The sequence below is a fragment of the Ipomoea nil genome, unplaced genomic scaffold, assembly GCF_001879475.1.
Source record: "Ipomoea nil cultivar Tokyo-kokei standard unplaced genomic scaffold, Asagao_1.1 scaffold1978, whole genome shotgun sequence".
Classification (NCBI taxonomy): domain Eukaryota; kingdom Viridiplantae; phylum Streptophyta; class Magnoliopsida; order Solanales; family Convolvulaceae; genus Ipomoea; species Ipomoea nil.
In genome coordinates this window covers 628,256-655,946 of record NW_017618406.1, presented here as the reverse complement: position 1 = coordinate 655,946, position 27,691 = coordinate 628,256, and the positions used below count along the sequence as shown (strand labels likewise).

Below are 27,691 nucleotides of genomic sequence, written 5' to 3'. Positions count from 1 at the left end.
ACACCGATGAAATTACTCTTATACACTTAAATATTTTATTAGAACATCATCATTTGTTGTAATTTTTGAGAAGTTTTTACAGCTGTGACTGAAAAGAAAAAATGAGACGGGAAAAAAGAAAAGAAAAAAACAAAATCAAAAAGAAAAAAATACAGATTTACGGGTCCAATCTGGCACGTGCAGTGGACGTGCCAGACTGGGCACGACAGTTGCGCCTCACGCATTGCGAGGCTGGCTGACTTCACTGTCTAACATTTAATATTTACAGGAGAATCTCATGTCTTCTCTCTCTTCACTCTCTTTCCTCCATATGGATCTCCAAACCTGCAAAAATCATTGAAAAGCTACTATGGTTCTGTTTGGCAAACCTAACTGAAAAGCTATAAGCTAGGAGTTGAAAGCTGAAAAGCTATAAGCTTGGAGCTGAAAACTGAAGAGCTGTTATGATTGAAAGTGTTTGGTAAAATTAGCTTTTTGATAAACGGATGAATGTAAAAAGACTAAAAAGGACATCTTCATAAAATTTAAATTAGTTTGTTTACATATTAAAATTTAGCATTTTGTCTTTTAAAAAGAATTAACATTTTGAAATAAAACTATTAGCATTATCATGATCTAGCATCTCATAATGAAGTAGCAATATTGTTGCAAATCTCATAATAATAATAATAATAATAATAATAATAATAATAATAATAATAATAATAATAATAATAATAATAATAATATTTGGGTGAAAGTTGCGAACAAAGGAGAAGAGAAAATGATTTAAATTGGGACGAGTAAATTATGTCATTTCTTTAAAATAATAAGAATAAAGATGGAAAAATAGTTAGGAAGTTAGGAGCTTATTTTGAAACGCTACCTAAGATCGCGTTCCAAAATAAGCTTTTATTTTAAGTTAGGAGCTTAGTTTGGGAACATTACCAAATAAAGTTTATAGCTTATTAGTATCTTAAAATAAGCTATAAGCTCTGCCAAACAGAGATAGAGATACCATATGAATAAACTCATACACCATTATATTTATTTAGAGAAAATTACCGATTTGGTCCCTCGACTATGAGGATTTCACCAATTTGGTCCTCGACTATCAAAATTACTCAATTTGGTCCCCGACTATGACATTTTTACCTGATTTGGTCCTAAATGTTATTTGCAGGTCAAACCTAAAAGGTAATTTTGGGATTTAAAAAAAGCTAAGTATCTTCCTTCTTCTTCCCTAAATATAAGTCGTTTGTTTTATATAGATATGTTATTTGTTTTCGATAGCAGTCGCAACTTCAATATGCAACCAAAGTGCAGTGAATCATCTTCATCCAACTATAAGAATCGAATGATGTTCGAAAATGGAGATGCTTATAGCTGGATGAAAATGATGTTGGTACAAGGCATCAAATTTTTGAACATCATTCGATTATTATAGGTAGATGAAGATGATTCACGGCACTTTGGTTGCATATTGAAGTTGCGACTGCTATCGAAAACAAATAACCTATCTATATAAAACAAACGACTTAGATTTAGGGAAGAAGAAGGAAGATACCTTTTTAAAATTCCAAAATTTCCCTTTAGGTTTGACCTGCAAATAACACGTAGGACCAAATCAGGTAAAAATGTCATAGTCGAGGACCAAATTGAGTAATTTTAGTAGTCGAGGACCAAATTGGTAAAATTCTCATAGTCAAGGGACCAAATCGGTAATTTTCTCTATTTATTTATTTTGAGAAAAAATTATTTTTTCTATCATAATTTGTAATAATCATACGGACAGAGATTTTTTTCTAGAGAACATGCGACGCCACTTTCTCTTTCCACGTCCTCTCACAGTCTTTCCGTTACTAGTAGTCTTCACTCTTCAGCCTATAAATACAAATATTGTGAGTAGAGTAGTCATACCATTTTCTTCGCTTGTATTCCTTGTCCGGATTATACTCCATTTTCGTCGAGATTACGATCACAAAAATGTCAGGCCGTACGGGCGGCGGTGGAGGAGACGGCCGAGGACGGTCGCAACGCGGTGGTGGTCCCGGCGGTAGGGGCGGTGGGCGTGGCGGCGGCGGTCGTGGTGGTGGTCCCGGCGGTAGAGGCGGTGATCGTGGTGGTGGTGTTGCCGGCCATGAGGGAACCGGCGGTAGGGGACGCGGTGGTGGTCCCTCACCGGCTTACAGTGTGGGATCACCATTTCCCCAGATTCCCGCCACCATTACGGCTCAGTCTCTGAGCTCCGATATGGAACAAAAACTCACGATTCGACCGTCTGAAGTCGGGTCATCTTCGTCCAAACAGCCGGAAGTCGAGTCTCCGGTGCTCCCTCCGGCGTCGACAAAGGCTATTCGTTTTCCAGCTCGGCCGGGGTGTGGGTCGATAGGTCAGAAATGCGTCGTACGAGCTAATCACTTTTTGGTTCAGATTGCTGAACGAGATTTACATCACTACGATGTGAGTGTATTTTGTTAAGTGCATCCTATATTTTCTATGCCGTTGCTTCTATCTTTGATTTATATGGATTTACACTATCTCTCTTGCATTTTTGTGCTGAATTTGAGCATTTACAATGGTTTTGTGTGTGATTGTGATTTGTGGATACCTAGATTTTAGGTTTTAGAGTTCAGAAAATAATGTATGATATCATGTTCAGAAATAATGGGTTATATACATATTTCTGAATAGGATTCTCTGAAAGTTTTTAAGTTTTTATCATTGTTCATGATTTTTTTTTTTTCAGATCTTACTTGTGTTTCTTATACAGTTCAATTTGAAAACCCAAAGCCAAAAAGTTTTATGATAATGATAGCACTTGGCTCTCAAACATTTGGTTGAGGGCTTTATATTTTGCTTCAATGTTGTGTTCTGTTATTCAAAATCCCTTCTGATTGACATGTGCAATACACTTCTGTAGGTGAGCATTACTCCTGAGGTTACATCAAAGAAAGTTTGCAGGCTGATTATCAGCCAATTAGTTACAAATTACAAAGGGTCCTACTTAGGCAATAGGATGCTTGCTTATGATGGAGGCAAGAGTGCTTATACTGCAGGGGAATTGCCTTTTGTCTATAAAGATTTTGTTGTGAAGTTAGCCGATGAGGATGGGGGTTCAAGGTAATTTTCATTAATTTTTTTTTATGTTAATGTTTTCTTATAATTCCTTAGTGTTCACCCTATTTCATGTTGCTTGTGTTATGTAGGCGGCGAGAAAGAGAATTTAAAGTGTCAATCAAATTTGCTGCCAAACATAGTCTTTATCATCTTCAACAATTCTTGCAACGCAAGCAGCATGATTCGCCACAAGAAACCATACAAGTTCTTGATGTGGCTTTGAGGGCAAAACTATCATCCAAGTAACACATCTATTCTAGATTTTTTTTTTTTTTTTAATTTTTTTTTTTTAAATTTGGTTTTGAGATTCTGTTCTACTTATAATCTAGTTTATAATTAAGCTGGTGTGTACAAGTAGAGTATAATGTGTGCAATACTCATCTTTTTCCATTATAGATATGAAGTTGTGGGGAGATCATTTTTCTCACATGAGTTTGAAGAGGGACACCTAGGTGATGGTTTGGATTACTGGAAAGGATTTTATCAGAGCCTTCGGCCATGTCAAATGGGGCTATCTTTGAATATAGGTATGCAACTTACAAGAAATGGGGTTGGATACTCATATCACACATTACACTGTACTTAATTATCTTGAATGATGTGTAATTACCTCTAATTGTCTGAAATTCTAATGCTGCAGATGTGTCTGCCAGAGCATTTTATGAACCCATTTTTGTTTCTGAGTATGTGAAGAAGTTTGTTAGAGATTTGAGTAGGCCTTTAACAGATCAAGATCGTTTAAAGGTATGGTATTTTAAGTTTAAATACACAGTTTGAATTTTGCGAAACTTTAATCTTCAATCTTGGTATAAAGGTATTGTAAGTTTGCCACTCATGCAGCTCCTTCAAAGGTTGTAGTAGTTCAATGTTTAGTTTGTGAAACTTTAATCTTCAAGTGCTACACGACAGGTGTTTGTTTTTCAAAAAATGTTGTTCTTGTTGTAGTTTCATGTTTTGTGTTTGAAATGTTGTTTTACTTTTGCAGATTAAAAGAGATTTGAAGGGTGTTAAGGTGGAATTCGATCATCAAGGTCAAATCAGACGGCGCGTCAAGATCTCTGGATTTTCTTCCAAACCGCCTCATGACTTGAAGTATGCTTTATTCTATTGCTTAATGATTGTTTTTTCAGCATCATTGTTAAAGTTAAAGTAGTGGGTGTATCAAGCTGGCTTTAATCCACAGTGACAATTGACATGACTTTTTGAAGAATGCTGTACATTTTTCTATCATTATTCTATTGCTTATGTGGTACACAAATGTTAAAATGCAAATTTCTTTCTTGCATATGTTTTAATGCAAAATTTTCTTTTGAGAGAAGGTTTAAACTTGATGGAGGAGAGGAGACTTCTGTAGCCCAATACTTCAAGCAGAAATACAATATTGTACTCCGATATCCCATGTTGCCTGCCATTCAATCCGGCAGTGATGCCAAACCTGTATATTATCCAATGGAGGTACTCTTAGTTATCTCTTTTTCTGTACTCTTTTGTTCTTGATGTATCATGAGGTTTTGTATACCTTCTGCCTTAGGTTTGCCGAATTGTCAAGGGCCAGCGGTATACAAGAAAACTGAATGAAAGACAAGTAACTCAGTTACTAAGAGCAGCATGCAAACGTCCTGCTGAGAGGGAGACTTTGATTGGTGATGTAAGATTATAGTTTTTATTTATTTCAATGAATTTGTTTACGTATTGTTTCCCTATTTAGACATGGAATGCTTTCTTGCAGATACTCAAGAGGAATGATTATAACAAAGACGAACTAGTGAGGGAATTTGGAATGCAGTTAGTTCCTGAGCTTACTGCTATTGATGCACGCGTCCTTCCACCTCCAAAGGTAATTCCTTGGTTTATGTTGGCTTGATAATGTAGACTATTAAACTGACTTCCATATTTCTTTCTGTTACAGATAAAATATCATGAATCTGGGCGTGAATCTATAGTTGATCCTAGGGTTGGACAGTGGAACATGATAAATAAGGTTCCAGTTACTGTGTCTTATTATTATTATTTTTAGTATATTTTCATTGTTTTCCCCCATTTTTGGTTTTTGTTTTTATATTATTGCTCAGTTTATTTCTCCATGATTTTTTTTTTTTTTTTTTGGGTAATAATTTTGTACTATTCTTAAGGCTTTGCATTTTTTTCTTGAATTGTTATTCAGAAAATGGTTGATGCTGCGAGAGTGGAATTTTGGACATGTGTCAACTTTTCAAGGTGCAATGATCCAGATAGGTTTTGTGGAGAATTGCTTGAGATGTGCTGCACTAAAGGGATGGTATGCCTTGTTTTTATAGTTAAATTGCAATTACCTTTATTTCGAGAGTTACACAACATTGCTTGATGCCTTTTTTCTTTCTTAGGATTTTAATCCATCGGCAGTGGTTCGTATTCGTTCTGCTAATCCTAGACAAATTGAAAAGACTCTGATTGAAATTCATAACGAGTGCACTGCTAAAATTGCAAATATGAAGCCTGGTGGAAGTTTACAACTTCTAATAGTTATTCTTCCTGATGTTAGTGGGTCCTATGGTGAGCTACTGTCTATGTCAATTTGATTATATATGATTACTTAATCTAGTGTTGTACTGTTGTGCTTGACATTCTTTGGTTATATTGTGTTAATATAGGAAAGATCAAACGGATTTGTGAGACCGAGTTGGGAATTGTCTCGCAGTGCTGTCAACCTAGACAAGCATCTAAGTATGGTAACAAGCAATATCTTGAAAACGTCGCACTAAAGATAAATGTTAAGGTATGCTTTGCAGTCCCATAGAATTGTGTTCTGCTGCCCTTAATTAAGGTCAAAGGAATGCTTAACACCTGTTATATAGGTTGGTGGAAGAAACTGTTTTCTGGAGCTAGCTGTGCAGAGGAAAATACCTTACCTCACTGATCGTCCTACAATTATATTTGGGGCTGATGTTACTCATCCACAGCCCGGCGAGGACTCAAGTTCTTCAATTGCTGCGGTATGTTGCCAAGTTTTTTTTTTGTATTCATTATATTTTGTGTGTGCAACATTTGAGTTTGGCTTTTCCATCTTTATGAAGCTAAGGTCTTTTCTATATTTTTAGGTGGTTGCATCTATGGATTGGCCGCAAGTCACAAAGTATAGAGGGCTGGTTTCTGCACAGCCACATCGTGAAGAGATCATCCAGGGCCTTTATAAAACATATCAGGATCCACAAAGAGGATTGGTTCATAGTGGCATGATAAGGTACAGTCTTGTGTAAACTATATACAGTACTTAATCTGCCAATATTGAACTCCTCTCGTTTTTCCCTTTTGGACAACCACAGGGAGTTATTAATTGAGTTCAGAAAGTCGACAGGGCGTAAGCCAGAGAGAATCATCTTTTATAGGTTAGTTCTTGTCACATTGGCTTGGATGTTTCTTTGATCATGCCAAATGTTGTAATGACTATACTTATATGTAATTATCAGAGATGGAGTAAGCGAAGGTCAGTTCAGCCAAGTTTTGTTAGAAGAAATTGATGCAATTCGAAAGGTATGCAATTGTGTGTTTTTCTGTTTGTCCTATTCTGAGGTCCCTTCATTATCTATCTAGCTTTCAACTTTTGTTTTATTGTTCTGCTCAGGCATGCTGTTCGTTGGAGGCTGATTATCTCCCTCCAGTTACCTTTGTTGTGGTGCAGAAGAGGCATCACACCCGCTTGTTCCCTGTGAATCATGGGGATCGTAGAATGACAGATAAAAGTGGCAACATACTGCCAGGTTTGGATTGCTAATTTTATACTTAGAAAGTTCTTTGTACTGCCTATATGGATTACAACAATTTGTTTTGTTATTATTTTTATAATAATAATAATAATAATAATAATAATAATAATAAATAATGACAGGTACTGTGGTTGATACGAAGATTTGCCACCCGACCGAATTTGATTTCTACCTTTGCAGCCATGCTGGTATCCAGGTAAACTTTGCAATAAACCCATATATGCTGGTGGTTAGTGATTTTGCGATTATGTTTAAGACATCTCTTTATACATATATCTTTGGTTTCCATTCTTCTTTCCTCAGGGGACCAGCCGTCCTGCCCATTACCATGTGCTGTTTGACGAGAACAGATTCACTGCAGATGCCTTGCAGAACTTGACAAACTGCCTGTGTTACACGTAAGAGTTCTGAAACTCTATTTACACTAGAATGTTACATTATAATACTTGGAAGGTGGAATAATACTTAAATCATTAACTTTGTTTGCCCCAGATATGCTCGGTGCACTAAATCAGTCTCCATTGGTTAGTGTTTTCCTCTAATTTTCCTGGTCTTTACTCGATCTGGTGTTTTGTTTGATGATTAACAATTTGTTCATTTCTATGCAGTTCCACCTGCATATTATGCACATTTGGCTGCCTTTCGAGCTAGGTATTATGTTGAGGATGAAATATCAGATGGATCTTCTGGAAAGTCCGGTGGTGGCAGGGCTACAAGGGACAGGGATGCTAATGTTAAGCCATTGCCTATAATCAAGGACAATGTGAAGGCTGTTATGTTTTACTGCTGAAGAAAATACTTAGTTGTTTTACTGCTGAAGAAAAATACTTAGTTGTTTTGCTGTGGAAGAAAAGTACTTAATTGTTTTTTGCTATTCAACTTGGCTTTTGTTTAGTGCTGTTTTTTTTGCCATCTTGGAGATAGATATCCAAGGATAATTCAAACGTTGGTGTTTTGTCAGGCACAAAGTCAAGTTTGAAAACAAGAAAATTATTAACTTCTTGTGTTTTTGCGTATTTATTGTATTTACATATGGTAGATTTCACTTAAAACCATGTATTTCAATTTTGTTTATTTGAAATACGGAGAATTAGGTATTCTTATGGTGTTGCATTTGGAAATATTGAAATGTTTCCAATTCTTAATCTGAACTCAATAAAGTGCATGAACTTTAATCAAATAATGGACACCATTATCACTACAAAATTTCACTTTTAAAACTTTTAATCATTTTTAATAGTCTTTCTTTCTTTCTGGAAGGACATCAGCTTTTGCTAATAATTGCTTAGTATATTTATATTTATTTTGTTTGTTTCTTTTGATTTTTAACGTTAATTAATATTATTAATTTTGGTCTTCAAGTATTGATTTTTTGTTACTTTTGATTCTTATGTTAATTTATTATCAAGTACTCGATAATCATTTAAGATAAATTTTAAAATATAATTTTATCATCTAATCTAACTAAATATTCCAAAATTCAAAGAAAAAAAAGTCCTAAATCATGTCAAATCGTTTAAACATTTTTCATATCAAATTATTATTTATGTATTTCTTAATTTGAGGTGGTCTAATGATAATGAAATTATATTTTTATCTTTGTCTTAAATTACAACTGATAGAAAATTTATCAAAAGTAATTTTTTTTTTTTGAAAGCCAACAACTCATAATGCATTAACCATACCAGGCTAAAAAAAAGTAGGAAGATATCAATACTTTGAGAATTAAAATTAAACAATTATAGAAGTAATGATAAAAAAAATGAGAAAATCATTATAGAAGATTAAAAATAGTATTAACTCCTTTTTAAATTTCATTTATTATTTATTGAGTCATTTTAAATTTTAGTTTAATCAATATGAGTGTAAGTATGGTTGTCCATTTCTTCGTTATGGAACCTTCTATGCCAATTTCTTAGTACGTAAACTTTCATTCCATGCCTTAGGTCATTGTCTAAGGGTCCACGCGTTGGATCGATAATAATGATTCCTATATACCCATGAATCCCCAATCATTAGTATGTAGTGTCACAATTAACTATTATTGTCACATATCTATTGCGGAGTACAATTTTTATTATTTTAAAGTTAATTTAAGATAATTTGATTATTCACAATGATATAAAAAAAAATAATTTAATAGATTTGTTTAAAAATGATAGTTTTGTTTTTCTTTTTATTGTTATTATATTTATTATGTCATTTATAAATATATATTTTTAAAAGTATGGTCATAAGATTAAAAAAATTTTGTGTGTCGAGGAAAACATGTAATCACTATCCAAGGGTGTGTATTGAGTAAACTCGTCTTTTGACTCTAGTCGACAAAGGACCAGAAGGAGGTAAATCAACCTAAATGTGAAAACTATTTTTGGTATTTAATGAGAAAGTGTGTGTACGGATTCAAAACACAATAACGTTTGTGTAATAATAAAATTGTTTCTAACACCATTTCAATCAAACTCTTCGCACAAAGGTTTTTAGTATAATTTAACTCTTTTGTGTGACTTGAGTCAATTTTGTTTTCTTGGATCTTTTTCTTCCCCACCCTAGTGTACACTATGAATAAATATTTATCAAAATATGTATTACTAGTATTTGTCCTGTGCGATGCACGTCATAAAATTTAAGTACCTTTATAAAATCAAACATTAATCATGAAAATCATTCTGAAACATATTTTTCTTTAGCAATACAAAATCGAATTTTATATTGAACATCACAACATACTATCATATATGAAATAGGAAGGGAAAATTTTGTGGCCTTGGATTTTGCTTTATTATATATATATATATATATATATATATATATATATATATATATAGGCAAGATCAGGTGCGGCTGTACACTAAGGTGAGGCGGTGAGGTCATTTTCCATCCGTTGATCAAGTCCAATCCAACGCACCATAATTGAGATGATTTCGCGCTTCACTTAAAGATCACCGCGACATAGAGGGCAAAATTGTCCATTCGTTCAATTCGAACTGATCACTTCTCCACTTCTGCAAGTAAACACCCCGTCCCATCTTCCTATTCACAATCCCGAAGTCGCGAACTCTCTCCAACTTGCTCCTGCTCCGGCGACGAAAGCGAGGCGAACCACTGCAACGACGAGAAACTTCAACGACGAACAGCGAGGAGACTATAGCCGAACACACCACCGCGTTCTGAGAGGGACACGAACCGTCTTCTACAACACTGATTCGCTACAAAACACACAAATGGCGAACAAAGGCAAGCAACGAGCATGCAATGGTATATTTCGTTTATTATTAGTGTATTCTGTAATATTTTACTTCAATGTGTCAACTAACATGTTAACCCTACCATCGCTGTATTCTTTTGAACATTTCAGACTAGGGCATCACATTGCATGTTATTTGTGCATTATAAACATTAATGTAGTGTATATTTCGTTTATTATTGGTGTTTTCTGGTATTTGTGACATGAATATTGGTGAAAAAACTGTTGGGTGTTTAATTTTTGTACACAGTGCATATTTATCCTACCGTTGGTGTATTTCATATTATGAATTTGTTGTATCTCGTTACGTGTTGTCTGTCTATGATAAACATTACTGTGGTGTATATTTCGTTTATTATTGGTGTTTTCTGTAATGTATAACTAGAATACTGGTGAAAAATTTGTTGTGAGTTTATTTGTTGTACACTGTGCATATTTATCCTACAGTCGGTGTATTTTTGAGCATTACAGGCTGGGCATTTCATTACGTGTTGTTTTGTTTTATGGTGAACATCAATGTAGTGTATATATCATTTATTATTGGTGATTTATGGGATTTGGAACTTGAATATTGGTAAAGAATGTTGTGGTGTGTTTAATTTTTATGCATGGTGTATTTTTGTCCTACCATCTGTGTATTTCAGACAACAAGAGAAAGGCATTAGACCAAGGAGACTCGTCAAAGCCACGAAGGCATAGAAAACAAGAAGCAATGACATTCCTTGACAGAATAGAAGATGAAACAGAGACAGATGAAGAAGTGCATGAACAAGAAGTTGATGACAGCTCAAATGATGAAATAGATACATTGGAGCAAGAGAATGAAGATACTGACCTAAAGATAAGGCCACTGCCAACACAGCTAACAAAACCCATTAATGCCCTAACCAAACAACAACGCCAGAGTATAAAAGACATTGGGCTGTGAAGGATTCTTGACCTCAAAATCACAAACCTTCCAAGGAAACTGGGGATGTGGCTGGTTGAAAACTATGATGCAAGGAGCAACACATTGAATCTGCAAAATGGCCAAAAACTACAGATCACAGAAGAAGATGTTGCTGTAACATTGGGACTGCCGCTTGGAGACATAGAAATCACTAAGAGGGAAAGTAAAGCAGTATCTGATCTCCTGGCAGACTGGAGAAAAATCTTTGGAAGGGCTGACGGCCACATCACCCCACGCAAGATGGCTAAAAAAATGTTGACATTGAGAGCTGCTGACCCATGGTTCAAACGACATTTTGCACTACTTGTTATGAGTGTGTTGGTGGAGCCACAGATAAATGGTTATGTGAACCAAAGCTACATTGACAACTTGCGTCAAGTTGACAACATCAAGAGGCTCAATTGGTGTAGAATGCTGATCAATTCACTCACTGCAAGCAAAAAGGCATGGCTGGAGAGCTGTGATGGACAGTTTGGAGGTCCAACTGTTTTCCTAACGGTAAATAGACACTCAACAAGCTTGTAATTACTTTCACATCACCCTATGAATAATCTAAACTACCAAATGCAGGTATTCTATGTTGACCGTGTGGTGCTCTACCGGAGGTCTGTCCCCAGAAGCTACCCTGCCATGAATAGCTGGACATTTAAACTGCTCCGACAACGACAACAGGATGAGCTCAAGTCTGGAGGATTTGGATATGGACGCGTTGATATTGCCTTACCACTGGAGATCACAACACACTGTGAAGCCCCACCCCCACCCCCACCACAAGAAGAGACCCCACCACTGCCACAAGGATTACAGGTAACCCAACCACTGCAATGGTAATTGGTGCATTTTGTGTGTAATATGGTGCATTATCTGACTGTGGTGTATTTTTTATAAATATTTGGTGTATATTACAATATGTATTGATGTGTTTATACTATAGTGTTTCATGTACAGGAATTTGTTGATGAGATTACCACCCACACTAGGTCAATTGCACAGAGTCTGCTGAGAATATCAAAGCTAATTGAAAATGCACCTGCAGCAGTATTGGAGCATGATACATTCAAACAGATGTTTGAATCTGCTAGGCAAATGCTTGGATTCAGAGCACAAGATGATGGAAAACTGACCTTTACTCAACGAGAGGATGCCTACTGGAGTGACCCTGAGTTCTTGAAGGCAGTAGATGAGATTGTCCGTGCAGTAAAGAAGAGAAATTTTCTAAATGATATGCCATCTTTCAGCCTTGGATTGACACAAGATGAACAAAATAGACAATGGGCGGACGTGAATGATATTGCACGAGACTACAAAAACATTGATCAGGCTGCAGAAAATGAGGAAGTAGAGCTGAACATGAATGAGGGTGAAGAAGCATCTGAAGGACAACAAGATGGACAGAGTGCTGAACTAGATGCACCTGCTGATAACAATGATGAGGTAATGCACTGTATTAAATTGGCGACGTGACAAAAAGAAAAAAAAATTAAAATCTAAATGTTACAGGTCACACCGGCAGACCAAATTCAAGAGGGGCCTGCTTCAGATCCACCACCCCCACCCCAACCATTGGACAAAGGAAAGAGACCAGCTAGAAAATATGCAACTGATCTGGAACAGCCCAATCAGACCTAAGGCCCGAATATATGCAACTGATCTGGAAGCCCCAATAACTTCAATAGAGGAATCAATCAGACAATGGGTATTAGAAAATCCTAACCCAGAACTGTAAGCACAACACATTCTACTTGGTGTATTTCTAAGATATATTTGGTGCATTGTATAATAATATTGGTGTATAATTATCATATATTAACTAGTGCATTATTTGATAACTATTGGTGTGTTTATATGGTTGTCTGTGTTGACACATCAGGTGGTGACATTAGTTTGCTTAGGTTTTGTGTGATACTCAATACTTATTAGTGTATATCTCTATATATATTGGTGTATTCTCTTTAAATGAAATATTAACTTCTAATGGTGTGTTACTGCTATAACTTCGGTGTATGATTTAATAATGATGTATTAATATTTTTGTTGCTTATACAATACATTATTACCAGTGAGCAGGAACTATTCAGGTATGAAGGACGGGTAATCTACTGGAGAGATATGCTGTTAATGGCGCCAGATACTGAGATTCCAGTATCTATAGTTGATGCTTGGGCGGCCATACTAAACATTCGTGAAGGAGAGAGAGGGTCTACAAAGTTCGTTGCTTCAACCTGGACAAGTGTAAGCAAATAATATAAAAGTAACTACACCTGTAAAACCCCTACAAATCTAACAACTGCATCATTGAACTTTGCAGCTGTACACAGTTGTGAACCCGCAGGGGGATGAAAAATTAAGATTCGAAAGATTAAAAGGACACCTCAAAAACACCATTATAACAAATAGCATGCACCATTCCACTTTTTACTTGCAAAATACACCAACATGTGAAATAAAATGCACCACACAATATATTACAACCAACATAAGTCTATATATAAAAATGCACCACAAAACGGAATAAAACACACCATTCTAATATAAAAACATCCGACATTCTTAAATGCACCACACTGTTTATTAAAAAATACCAAGTACTGTAATAAAATGCATAACTGTGTGTTATAAGAATTGTACGCAACTGTGAAAACATATATGTCCGAAATCAAACTACACAACTGTATCTAACCATTTAAAGGGCATGCCCTACTATTATGACCATATTCATCACAAGTATGGCATTTCCTTGATTGCTTTACACACTTGCTAGCAGCTTTCTCCCTTGTACTCTTCAACCGCTTACCGCTACCCTTGTTCTTAGCTTGAATAGGATCACGCACCTCCACTGTTGAACCCTGAGACACATCTCCACAAAATGAATTGATCACACTTTGTTTGCTGCCACCAGCCACCACCCCACTGCCATCCTCACTCCCCTCTTGGAGAAATAAATGCCTTTGCTCACAAATAACACGTCGTAGATGTGACAAACGTTCTATATTACCATCGGCCAAGCCCACGCAAGCATATATGTCAGACCACAATAGATTAGTAAAAATCCTAACATTCTCCACTTTAGAAGATTGATCAACAATTGTATCATCAATATAAAATATTGGCTTCAAACAAGCACCCTTTGTCCACCGAGACACCACATACCTAGAAGGAATACTCTCAAGCCCACGATCTTTAAACACAAAAAAAATATGCCTACACAAGAACCCCGTCCGCTCAAACATCTTGCAAGAATATGTAGCAGTATAGTCAGACAAGACTAGCTCCACATACCATGCCCGTTGGGCACCATCTTTTATCTCATATGACACATGGCCATCACAATCACACAAAGACACCACTTGACACGAATAACAAGCTGCACAAATCTCTAATTGAACATCATAAAATACAGAAATGGTGTAAACATCCATTGCATGCTTCTCCAAAGCCAATGGTGTCTTCAAAACAGGAAAACAAGATTCACAATCAGCATTCAATTTTGCTTGTGCATGACGCTGCGCACCAACAGCACTTCCAAAATGCACCAAGAACTCAACCAAACTAGAATGACCATTAGAGAACGTACCAAAAAAACTATTTTGAGACTCTGATCGAGACATTGTCCTAACCAGTCCTGACATAAACTCGTCGTGAAAATATGGGGATGCCCAATATGTACGAGACTCGAACAAGTAACGAAACCAACCATTGTCACCCAAACCATATTCCTCCATGATACAACTCCATGCCTCCTCAAATGACTTGGAGTCCAGTGATTTGTTCCAGACAATGCCATTCAACTTCCTCCTAAACACTTCATCTTGAGATAGAATTGGTCCAACATTCTCACCAACCTTACACATTATATTCCACATGCAAAATCTATGTTTTGATGTACCAAACACGCGAGCAACAGCAACCTTGAGAGCTGGATCTTGATCAGTAACAACACATATAGGGTTATGACACATAGTTTTCTTAAATTTCTCCAAAAGCCACACATATGAGTCTACATCTTCCCTCGTAAGCAAACCAGCACCGAAGGTGATGGATCTCTTATGGTTATCAATTCCAGTAAATGGAACAAACACCAACTTATACCTACAACACAACAAGCAATCAACACCATACTTCTAAGAAGACACACCATAAGGTATGGAATCATGCACCACAGACAAATACAACATGCACAATAAAAATAAATACTAACCTGTTAGTACGGTATGTAGCATCAAATGAAACAACATCACCAAACAACGCAAAATTCTTCCTAGATACTGCATCCGCCCAAAAAACCCTTGAAAGCTGATCACCTTCATCAACATCATATTCAAAATCAAATGCCTCACACAACTCACGTCTCTTGAATAGCGTGTCTATGAATAATTGAGCATCACCATTTAGAATGTACGCCATCAGGTCACGCTTGAAATTCTTAAAATCCACACCTGTAGCCCCGACACTGGAATACTCACCAACAATCTCTTTAAACAGCCTATATGACCGAACAGACCCAATATTTGCCCGAACACAACTAGCAATAAACATTTGGTGCCCAGCATCGAGACTACGATTCACCTTTAAAAATTGCCTAGCAATAATTGAACACATCGAATGGGTGTGACGTTCCTCAAAATAATGCACAACATACAACCCATTAGACTTATGCTTTATCACAACCTTAGCCTTACAACCAACCCTATTTGTCACCCTCCGTCTCCTCGCCAAAGTAGTTTTAGCAACCCTAGAAACCCTCTGCTTAAAACCCTGACGGTTACATACTACGTGCTTCTCCACAGCAACACCATCCCTATCTTCCCGAATTGAGTGCTGCCTACAATCAAACCCAACAATCCCAGCATATTGTTTATAAAACACAACAGCACCATCCAAGGAAACAAATTGTTGCCCCACAATAGGCTTCACACTGTCAGCACAAACTGGGCGCCAATACTTAGTCAGCCCAGGAGAAGTTTCTAACACATATACACTGCCTTGTACACCCACATCAGCCAAATAATCTTCATCACAACCCACACCACTGCCTGCTACTCCAACACCAGTCACATTACCATCATCGCAACCATCACCATTGCATTCTACACCAACATCAGTGGGATTACCTTCATCACAAACACCACCACTGCCTTCTCCACAAACATCAGTTGAGTTATCACAAACACCACCACTGCCTTCTCCACAAACACCACCAGATTGCAAAACATCTGCTGCACACCACATGTTAACTAATAAAGCACCACAACTTATCCAATACCACACGAATAACACTACCTACATGCACATTATACATGCATAAAATCTAATACTGCCATACACATCATCAAATAATATATGCACCACGAGTATACAAAAAGTAAACCGTAATCACAAAACAACACACAACAACATAGTCAACATCGATACACAGCAAATCCATAAAAAAAGCATGCGATAAACTTCCAAATCATAACAGACACATAGTAATACAAAAGACAAATTAAAACTACAAAGATGAGAAATTCAAAACATACCAGGCTCCATCGCTCAACCTCAATAATCTCCCAACTGCGATAATCTGTAATTGCAAACGCAACTGATATCTCGTCCAACTTCCGATTGTGATCTCCAGCGATATTCTCCGAATTCCAATTGGGACGTAATCACGAACACGATCGCGATCTTGATCTTCTTCCAATTACGACGCGATCACGAACGATGTCTTGATCTCTCTTTCCTTCCGTGTTTAAAATCACACAAAATAAACCGTCTTTTATACATTCACGTCCCCATCCCATTAAATTACTGAAACGCCCCCGCTTACCAAAAACGCGAAAAACTTTACTTAATTCAACTAATATGTTGTTGCCGTTAGATTAACTTCGATCAACGGCTGTAAACTGACCTCACAGCCTCACCTAAGGCCGTGACCGCATATGAGCATCTACCTATATATATATATATATATATATATATATATATATATATATATATATATGATAGCAAGGATAAAGATAATAATTGTAACAATAAGTGCTCATAAAAATAATATGTTTGATTTACCTTCACAAAAAATATAAAAAAGTTTTGGAGGGAAAATTTTGTGGCATTGAATTTTGCTTTATTATATATAAAGATAAAGATAAAGATTATGTAACTTTGATTGAGATATGACTCGTACCTAAAACTTTCATTATAAAAAATAATAGTAATACTATCAAACTGTAAGATACTTGATACTCTTATTTTTTCTTTTAAATCATATGAATTATAAATAATTTATATACACCACTCCATAAGCAATCCGAAGTAGGGCCTTAAGTGACTAAGCACACACTGTCTAAATTTCGTATTTCTTTCTCTTACAGCTAAAATATTAAGAATTTCGACACAAATCTCTAAATGATCCTAAGGTTATTAGACAGTGAAACATGATTACTAAGTGCTGGTTATTAACGTGTCTTTATATTTAAATTTTCATTATTTTTTCCATACTTTCTTGTTGCTTTAAGCTAGGTTTTTTCTAATTCTATTTATTCATGTTTTCTTGTAATGCCTTAGGATTTTTTTTTTTTTCCATATATGAAAGAAGGAAAAGAGGAAGCCATTGCCAACTAGCACCACTCCTACATGCCTAGCAAGCGCACGTACGATGCACGCCCGTTGGGTACGTAGCGTGCACCCCACACACTCAACATTCACTTTTTTTTTTTTTTTTTTTTTTTTTTTTTTCAAATGCACTATTACAAACGAATAGAGGAACTAAGTGTCAGATTTTTAACATTTGGAGTAATGGAACGAACACTCCCACAACTACAAAAACTAAATATCCTAAATGACTAAGTGCACCCTATTGCGGTCTTAAATCATGAGATTATCGTTCTAGTAGACCCACTAATTTACGGTATTCTTCTTACCATGTTTCTCCTATAATCATACTTTCGGAATGGATACACTTTACAATAAAAAAAAATTAAGACTATTAAAATTAAAATATTATGTAGTAAATAAAAAAGAAGTTAATCTAATATATAGAGCGATTTTAATTTAATTATACTTTAAAACTACTCTACATTTCATTAATGAATTAAATTAATCATGTAATAATAAAAAAAAAAAACAAAACATGACTGCCAGTGATGCGCATGTCTTTTCCCTTCCAATGATAATTCCTATATTTACGTTGGCTGATTGATAATTTAAACTGTTAAACTAATTTGTACTTTTCTTTCGTAACTTTTACAGCTAAACTAATTTCTTTCTTTTACAACTACGAATCTCTAGTTGATCCTAAGGTTAGACAGTGGAACACGATTACTAAGTGTTGGTTATTGATATGCCTTTGTGTTTAAGTAAATTTTCATTATTTTTCTCATATTTTTTTGTTGCATTAAGTTTTTCCTAATTCTATTTGTTCATGTTTTCTTGTATTCTTTAAGTCTTTTTTTTTTTTTTTTTTTTTTTTTCCATATTTGAATGGAGAAAAAGAGGAAGCGATTGCCATCTGGCACCACTCCTAGCTACCTGCCTAGCAAGCACATACGATGCACACTCTTGTTGGGTAGGAGCGCGCTCCCCACACATTCATCATTCACTTTTTTCTTTCTTCCCCCAACAGATAGCATAACTATGTAGCAGATTTTTAACATTTGGAGTAGCGGAACACTAGCTCCCACAACTACAACAACCATCCTAAATGGCTAAGTGCACACTATTGCCGTTTCGAGTTGTGAGATTGTCGTTCTAGTAGACCCACTAATTTACATGATTCTCATTACTGGGATAACAAATCTTTTTTGTGTGACGATGGAAACCCGTAGTCATTACTCAATGGTGTGTATTGGAAACTCGTCTTGTGACTTCAGCTGACAAAGGACCACAAAGAAGTAAACCAACCTAAATGTAAAAACTATTCTAAGTATTTAATGAGAAAGTGTGTGTGTACAAATTCAAAACATAGTAACATTTGTGTAATAATAAAATTGTTTCTAACAGTATCTAAACCAAACTCTTCGCACAAAGCTTCTTAGTGCCATTTAACTCTTTTTGTGTGACTTGAGTTGATTTTGTTTTCTTGGATTTTTTCTTCCCCACCCTAGTGCATGTAGACTATGAATAAAGGTATAGTTTAGTATGTCAAACTATGTATTATTATGTCAACTTTGATTGGAACATGACTCGTAGTTAAGACATTCATTATAGAAAATAATAGTAATGCTATCAAATGGTAAGATACACTCTTATTCTTTCTTATATAAATAAGATGAATTATATAGAATTTATATACACCACTCCATATGCAATCCGAAGTAGGGCCTTAAGTGACTAATTACAACAATTATATCGTGGACCATGGTCCACAAAGCTTATGGACCATGATTAAAAAACGGCGCCGTTTCTTTAAGTAAACTAACGGTAGCTGTTACAACTTAACGGAACGCGTATTTTTGGTGTGTTAATTATCAACTGAAACTACAGTGTATCTAAATAGATAGCGCCTCACCTATTATTTTTATATTATCAAATGGAACTGCAAGTGAAATTGAAATGAAACTGCAGTTGTGTTGAAATGAAACTGTAGTGTATACAAAATGAAACTGAATAACAATTTCACATATTTGAGTGTATATTGTTCAGCGAAACTGTAGTTATATCAAAATGATACTGTAGTTGTGTTGAAATGAAAATGTCGTGTATATAAAATGAAACTGAATAACATTTCACATATTTGAGTGTATATTGTACAATGAAACTGTAGCTATATCGAACTGATAATGTAGTTGTGTTGTAATAAAACTATAGTGTATATGAAATGAAACTGAATAACAGTTTCACATATTTGAGTGTATAATATCGAATGAAACTGTAATTATATCGAAATGAAACTGTAGTTGTGTTGAAATGAAACTGCAGTATATACAAAATGAAACTGAATATGTTATACAATCAAAGTTACTTTTTTTGTGGATGACGCGGAACATATGCCGTTTCTTTACCGTTTTGATACTTGCACCACAATGCATTGTGGACCGCGGTCCACGGTATAATTTGCCGACTAATTAAACGCACACATTAAGTGGATCCACTTCCCATGATTCTCCTCATCCTCTTTCTTGAATAAAATAATAATAATAATAATAAAATCTAATTTTTGGTAATCTAATTTTTAAGTTTGAATTAGTAATTTCAGATTTTTGTTTTCATATTAATGCTTAAAATAATTAAATGTCATTATATTAAAATTAATTTTCTTGATTTTTTGTTTTTTTGTACTTTTAAAACCTTTATTCCCATTGCAGGGTTATACATAACCAAACATTGATAATCATTCCAATTCCACTTTACTATCAAACATTCAAACTAATTTCACTAAAACCCATTAACATTTTCAAATATTTGATTCCTATTCTAATTTCGATTCACATGTGCAAACCAAACACACCCATAATGTATCATAAAGTACAATTTTGTCTACATTCTGCCTTAGGTTTGCAAAATTGTTAGGGGCTAGAGATGTAATACTTAATTATTAACTTTGTTTGCCGCAGATATGGTCGGTGCACTAAATCAGTCTCCATTGGTTAGTGTTTTACTAATTTTCTTGGTCTTTACTTGATCTAGTATTTTGTTTGATGCAATAATTAAACGTTTTGTTAATTTCTATGCAGTTCCACCCGCATATTAGAGCATCCACACTAGTGGATAATATGGAGTTATTTCAATTTGAATTCTTTCAAACTAGAGTTAATAGCTAATGTGGGGTGTGGATAATTCAAAAATAATTCTCCTGCAAATGAAGGCATAATGTCAGAAATATTAGAAAAAAAAAAAGAAGAAGTAAGGCTGTGCGCGTTTCGCGCACGGGCAAAAGCCGTGCACGCGCCCGGTGGTGCGTCAGGTGCGCCTAACAGCATTAATTTTTTTTTTTTTTAAAAAAATCAATTTTCTCTTTTTTTTTTTTTTTTTTTTTTTTTTTTTCTCCTCCCCCATTTTCTTTCCTAATCACGCTTACATTATCCCCACATTTTTCCCAACTAATGTGGATTATGTCGAGGATGAAATATCAGATGGATCCTCCGGTGGCAGGGCTACAAGGGACAAAAATGCTAATGTTAAGCCATTGCCTAAAATCAAGGACAATGTGAAGGCTGTCATGTTTTACTGCTGAATAAAATACTTAGTTGCTATGCAACTGGCTTTTGTTTCATCTTTGCTGTTTTTTTTGGCCTTCTTGGAGATAGATATCCAAGGATAATTCAAACATTGATGTTTTGTTAGGCACAAAATCAAGTTTGTGAACAAGAAAATTAACTCAACTTTTGGTGTTGATCTTAAGGTTAGACCGTGGAACATGATAACTAAATGCTGGTTATTGACGTATTTTTATGTTTAAGTAAATTTTCATTATTTTTTCCATATTTTAATGTTGCTTTAAGTTTTTCTAATTCTATTCGCTCATGTTTTCTTAAAATCCCTAAGGATTTTTTTCTTCTTTCCATATTTGAATGAAGAAAAAGAGGAAGCAATTGCCAGTTGGCACCACTCCTACTTGCCTAGCAAGCGCGCACGTACGATGCACGCTCGGGTAGGTAATGTGCACCCATACACACTCATCATTCACTTTTTTTTTCTTTATTTTTTTCCTAAATGCATTACTACAAACGGATAGTGGAACAAAGTGACAGATTTTTAACATTTGGAGTAGTAGAACAGTCCCACAACTACAAAAACTATCCTAGATGGCTAAGTGCACACTATTGTGGTTTCGAGTCATGAGATTGTCGTTTTAGTAGTCCCACTAATTTACATGATTCTCCTTATCGTGTTTCTCCTACAATCATACTTAAGTTGATGTGAAAAATATATGTGATAAATAAAGAAGGAAGAAGTAGGAAGGAGAATGGAAGAAAAAGAAGAACTTGAAATGACCATATTGCTCTCGAATTAAACAAATTAAAATAATTTTATAACTTTTCGACGACATTTGGCCGGTAATTTGACTGGGTGGACCAAATGTGTTAAAAATTGTATAGTCACGGGACTAAAGTGTTAGTTTTTAAAGTTAAGTACTGAAATTAACAAAACTCCTATAGTTACAGGACCAAAAGTGTAATTTTCTCTAATTCCCAATATCCAAAGGATTGATAGCTATCAAGATGGGACCTTGAGAAATTGATAATGTTGCCTTTGGAACCTCAACAGACAAAAAGTTGTATTGTAACACACAATTTTTATAGGTCACGAACAACAATCACAAGACTAAAAAATTGTAATGGTGTGCTCTTAATTAGATTTAACTAATTTTTGTTATAAATATATATACTTAGTGGACAATATTATGTAATGGACGTAACGGTCCGGTAATTAAGCATACCATTACCCCCTATACTATTGTCTATCATTTTCCCTTTTCTCTTTACACCTTACTTGCAATGTTAATCAATTCATCGGTTAGGAGCTAATGGCCACTGACATCTCACTTTACAACAATATAACAAAATAATTATTAGCTGTCAATGTCATAGTGGGACCATGAGAATTTGATAACTTAGTCTTACAAATCTCAACGGACCACAAAAGTTCTATTTTTATGTTTAAGTAAATTTTCAGTATATTTTTTCATACTTTTTTGTAATCCCTTAGGAGTTATTTTTTCTTTCCATATTTGAATATGGGAAAAGAAGAAGTGATTGCCAGTTGACACCACTCGTACCTGCGGACCTGCATAGCAAGCACACGTACCGTGCACGCTCGGGTAGGTAGCATGACCCCAGACACTCATCATTCACTTTTTTTTTTTTTTTTTTTTCAAATGCATTACTACAAACGGATAGTGGAACAAAGTGGATAGATTTTTAACATTTGGAGTAGTAGAACACTCCCACAACTACAAAAACTATCCGAAATGGCTAAGTGCACACTATTGTGGTTTCGAGTCATGAGATTGTCATTCTAGTAGTCCCACTAATTTAGATGATTCTCCTTACCATGTTTCTCCTACAATTATACTTTTGGAATGGATACACCTTACAATAAAAAAAAAATAAAAATTAAGACTATTAAAATTAAAATATTATGTTGTAAATAAAAAAAGAAGTTAATCTAAAATATATTAGAGCTATTTTCAATATACTTTAAAACTACTCTACATTTCATAAATGAATTAAATTAATCATGTAATAATTATTAAAAAAAACATGACTACCATTGATGCCCATGTCCTTCCCCTTCCTATGATAATTCTTAGATTTATGTTGACCTGATAATTTAACTATTAAATAATTTTCACTTTTCTTTCTTTAAATTTACAACTAAAATATCATAAACTTATTTGATAAATTATGGTGTATAGTTATATAATTTATTTTTTTTGAATACTATTGACTATATTAATTACAAGGTAGTATTTGTTATATAATTTTATTTATTTTCATGAATTTTTTAGGTATTGTTTTCTCGACTTAGACATGGAATGCTTTCTTACACATAGTCAAGAAGAATGAGTATAACAAGGAAAATTAGTGACCGATGGATTTGCAATGCAGTTATGGACTGAAATTAGGGCATTCATATTTCACAATAGTTGGAATTTTTTCTCAATTTTTTAATGACTCCAGCAGTCACTTCATCATCCATTATATCACTTAATCACAAAAATCCTTCTCCACATTAGTTTTAAGTTTCTTTCTCAGTTTTTTATTGGACCCACCATTTTATACCACCTCCGGGCGTAATTCTTAAATTTATATTGGCTTAATAATTTAATTAGATTATTAAATGGACTTTCATACTTCTTTCCCTTACAACTAAAATATCAAGAATTTTGACATGAATCTCTTGTTGATCCTAAGGTTAGAGAGTGGAACATGATAACTAAGTTCTGGTTATTGGCTTATCTTTATGTTTAAGTAAATTTTCATTATTTTTTCCATACTTTTTTGTTGCTTTAAATTTTTTTTTTTTAATTCTATTTGTTCATGCTTTCATGTAATCCCTTAGGATTTTTCCCCATATTTGAATGAAGAAAAAGAGGAACAGATTGCGAGCTGGCAGTAGCAGTGTAGCACCACTCCTACTTGCCTAGCAAGCGCACGTACGATGCACGCTCGGGTAGGTAGCGTGCACCCCACACACTCATCATTCACTTTTTTCTTTATCTTTTATTTTTTTTCCTTCCAAATGCACTACTACAAACGGATAGTGGAACAAGTGACAGATTTTTAACATGTAGAGTGGTAACTATCCTAAATAGCTAAGTGCACATTATTGTGGTGAGGGATCACCTCCGCATCCCCTTATGTCGGGACCGCCGGTTCCCTCACGGCCGGCCACACCGCCTCTACCACCAGGACCACCACCATGTCTGCCGCCTCTACCGCCGAGACCACCATGACGTCCACCGCCTGGACCACCATGATATTTTTGTGATTGTAATCTCGATGAAAATGGAGTATAATCTGGAAAAGGAATACAAGCTAGCGAAGAAAATGTTATGACTACTCTACTCATACGATTTGTATTTATAAGCTGAAAACTAGTAACGGAAAGATGTGAGAGGACGTGGAAAGAGTGAGAGTGGCGTGGCAGTACTCTAGAAACAATCTTTGTCCGTATGATTATTACAAATTATGATAGAAAAAAATAACTTTTTTCCAAAATAAATAAATATAATGGTGTATGAGCTTATTCATATAAGTTTATCTCTAATAGTGGGTTTTAATGATTTTTGTAGGTTTAGATGTCCACATGTCTATGTGGAGGAAAGAGAATGAAGAGAGAGAAGACATGCGATTCTTCTGTAAATATTGAATTTTTTGCCATGAAACCACACCGTGACAACGAGATATATATGTACCTCACAATGCGTGAGCGCAAAACTCACGCGCCCAGTCTGGCACGTTAACTGCACGCGCCGGATTGGGCGTGTACATCTGTATTTATTTTTTTGTTTTTCAAAATTTTGATTTTGATTTTGTTTTTTTCTCTTTTTTCCCTCTCCTTTCATCTTCTCTTTGTTAGTTATGTCTGTCAAAACTCTTCAAAAAACTACAACAAATGGTTATGCTCTAATAAAGTATTTAAGTGTATAAGAGTAATTTCATTGGTGTGAATATTTTGATGATATTCTTTTAGTTTCTATGTAGGAGGGAGTAGGCATGACCACGGTTCGGTTCCGGTTCCGAAAATGGTCGAACCGGAACCGGAACCGGAACCTTAATATAAGGTTTCGGTTCCGGTTCTTGAACCGCCGGTTCCGGTTAGAACCGGCGGTTCTAACCGGAATTTCTCTTTTTTTTTTTTTTTTTTTTTTTTTTTTTTTTTTTTTTTTTTATGTTATTTGTTAATTGTTACTCGCTAGCAAAGCCTGGCGCAAAGGCCAAGGCTTGGCCTTTGCGCCAGGCCAACTGGCGGAAGTGGCCAGTAGGGCACTCGCTAGTGGCCTACTGGGCCACTTTCGCAGTTTCGCATGTTTTTTTTTTTTTTTTTGGGATTTCACGGTTTGGAACCGGAACCGGCGGTTCCGGTTCCAATATTATAGGAACCTTAACCGGAACCTTATAGGTTCCGGTTAAGAAACGGATCCGGAACCGTACGGACGGTTCCGGTTAGCACAGTGACGGTTCCGGTTTGAACCGGAACCGTGGTCACCTCTAGGAGGGAGGGGGAAGAGATATGAGGAAAAAGAAGAAAAAGAAAAAGAAAGAAAAAACAAATTATTATGAAAAAAAAAACTATAAAAAATATAAATATAAATAGAAAAACAGTTTCATTCCATGCCTAGTTGGGCGCAGCATTTTCCGACACATGTATGTTGCACTGGTGCTTTATCTCTTTTTCTCATTCAGTAGACTTTACAAAAATTTTGTATTTGTAAGAAAAAAAATTATGAAAAAAGTCTCATTCTCCATCTGTTGAAAAATCACATGCTAGTTATTTTTTATTTTTTTGAATGCTACTAACTCTATTACAATATAGTATCTGTTCATAGTTATTTATTTATTTTTATTTTCTTAAAACATCCTCCTCTCCCCCTCCTCCCCTTCTTTCCCCACACACACCCCAAAAAATCTATTGATAAAGTATTTGGGGACAAATGTACTTTATTCATACAAATAGTGAACCTTAATTTACTAAATATTATATTTCTAAGTAAAGGGGATGTGTGCACTAAGTTAAGTTATGTTTTACAAATAATGAAGCTTATGTACAACATAAATGAGCCTAGAATATACATGTCTAAATAATTTTGTATATGCTCAAATAATAAACCTTCAAGTTATTTTTATTACTATTTTGTACACATTAAAATAATGAACATTACGTATAAAAAATAATGTACCATATGCATAAAAAATAATGTACCATATGTACAGAAAATAATGTACCTTATGCATAAAAATAATGTATCATATGCATGATCCACCTGATAAGCATTCCATTTGAGGCGTGTAAGCCAATTGATTCACATTATGCAATTCATCTCATCTACTCGTCTCTTGCTAAAACATAAGTGATTAAAAAAACTTTAAATTAAGGTTCAAACTTATACTCCATCTTCATCTCATTTTACGTGTCTAGTTCGACTAACAAGACTTGACTGAATTTATTTTGAATTTAATTTTTTATAAATTAAGTTTAGTATTATTATACAAAATATATATTGATGGGGATAATGGGTATGGGCTAAGGACTGGCTAACGTTGTTGGGCCGGACGGGGGTGTGATCGGGGGCACGACGGTGAGAGCCGGAGGGATGGCCGGCGCCGGTGGTCGGAGGGGATCGTCGGTTGGGGCGCTGGCCCTAGCCGGCGAACGATGGCGTGCCCAGCGCACCCGGTGTGCGGTCGTAGCACTCCCCGTGCGAGGCCACGGGGAGCGGCGGCTGGTGGCCAGGGGAAGTCGTCGGCTGGGGCGCTGGGCCTAGCTGGCAATGGCGCACCCAGCGCGCGGGTCTAGCGCCCCATCGCGCGGTGCATGGCGGCGTGCAGTCACCGGCACCGGGGTGGCGGTCCGCCCGGGGTGCGTCGAAGAGAATGGGTAGGGGCGTCTGAGTACGTGGGACATGTGGATGTCAGGAGAGGGGAGGGGGCAACTATAAATAGTGGCCCTGGATTCTTAACAGGGGAAACTCAAACACTACATGCACCTTGGTCTAGTGGTCTCTAGTCTATACTCTCAACCCAGCTACTTGGGTTCGATTCCTATCAGTAGCATATTTAGCTATAGCTCATCCCGTGGGTCGCCATTCTGGGCCTACACCTCGGGTAATATAGCTAGCTATTCTTTGCCTACCCAGTTTATGTGGGATCACCACTGCATTGTGACCGTCTCCTCCACCACCACCCGTTGTGGGATCACCACTGCATTGTGACCGTCTCCTCCACCACCACCCGTTCTACGGGATCACCCCGGGCTGGGTAATAAAGCTAGCTATTCTTACCCAGTTTATGCGGGATCACCACTGCATTGTGACCGTCTCCTCCACCACCACCCGTTCTACGGGATCACCCCGGGTATAGCTAGCTATTCTTTGCCTACCCAGTTTATGTGGGATCACCACTGCATTGTGACCGTCTCCTCCACCACCACCCGTTCTACGGGATCACCCCGGGTAATAAAGCTAGCCGTCTCCTCCACCGCCACCCGTTCTACGGGATCACCCCGGGC

At 36.0% G+C, this 27,691-nt stretch overlaps 1 protein-coding gene across 3 annotated transcripts in view; it reads left to right on the top strand.

The window, feature by feature from the left end:
- Window positions 1–1,894: 1,894 nt before the first annotated feature.
- LOC109147272 (protein argonaute 5) overlaps window positions 1,895–27,691 on the top strand; it is a 91,156-nt gene continuing 65,359 nt past the window's right edge. Inside the window, exons 1-23 of one of the 3 annotated variants that reach the window (XM_019294923.1) lie at window positions 1,896–2,442; window positions 2,903–3,103; window positions 3,187–3,341; window positions 3,496–3,626; window positions 3,740–3,843; window positions 4,085–4,191; window positions 4,419–4,554; window positions 4,631–4,747; window positions 4,829–4,936; window positions 5,009–5,080; window positions 5,264–5,377; window positions 5,463–5,631; window positions 5,730–5,854; window positions 5,934–6,071; window positions 6,177–6,319; window positions 6,402–6,464; window positions 6,546–6,609; window positions 6,701–6,836; window positions 6,965–7,038; window positions 7,146–7,240; window positions 7,335–7,366; window positions 7,451–7,652; window positions 21,205–21,333. In XM_019294923.1, the coding sequence (XP_019150468.1) occupies window positions 1,966–2,442; window positions 2,903–3,103; window positions 3,187–3,341; window positions 3,496–3,626; window positions 3,740–3,843; window positions 4,085–4,191; window positions 4,419–4,554; window positions 4,631–4,747; window positions 4,829–4,936; window positions 5,009–5,080; window positions 5,264–5,377; window positions 5,463–5,631; window positions 5,730–5,854; window positions 5,934–6,071; window positions 6,177–6,319; window positions 6,402–6,464; window positions 6,546–6,609; window positions 6,701–6,836; window positions 6,965–7,038; window positions 7,146–7,240; window positions 7,335–7,366; window positions 7,451–7,632 (2,943 nt within the window). In that variant the 5' untranslated portion in view covers window positions 1,896–1,965 and the 3' untranslated portion in view covers window positions 7,633–7,652; window positions 21,205–21,333. Of the gene's footprint in view, window positions 2,443–2,902; window positions 3,104–3,186; window positions 3,342–3,495; window positions 3,627–3,739; window positions 3,844–4,084; window positions 4,192–4,418; window positions 4,555–4,630; window positions 4,748–4,828; window positions 4,937–5,008; window positions 5,081–5,263; window positions 5,378–5,462; window positions 5,632–5,729; window positions 5,855–5,933; window positions 6,072–6,176; window positions 6,320–6,401; window positions 6,465–6,545; window positions 6,610–6,700; window positions 6,837–6,964; window positions 7,039–7,145; window positions 7,241–7,334; window positions 7,367–7,450; window positions 7,874–21,204; window positions 21,334–27,691 lie in introns of those variants that run through there. The other 2 variants (XM_019294924.1, XM_019294925.1) reach the window with 2 other exon arrangements.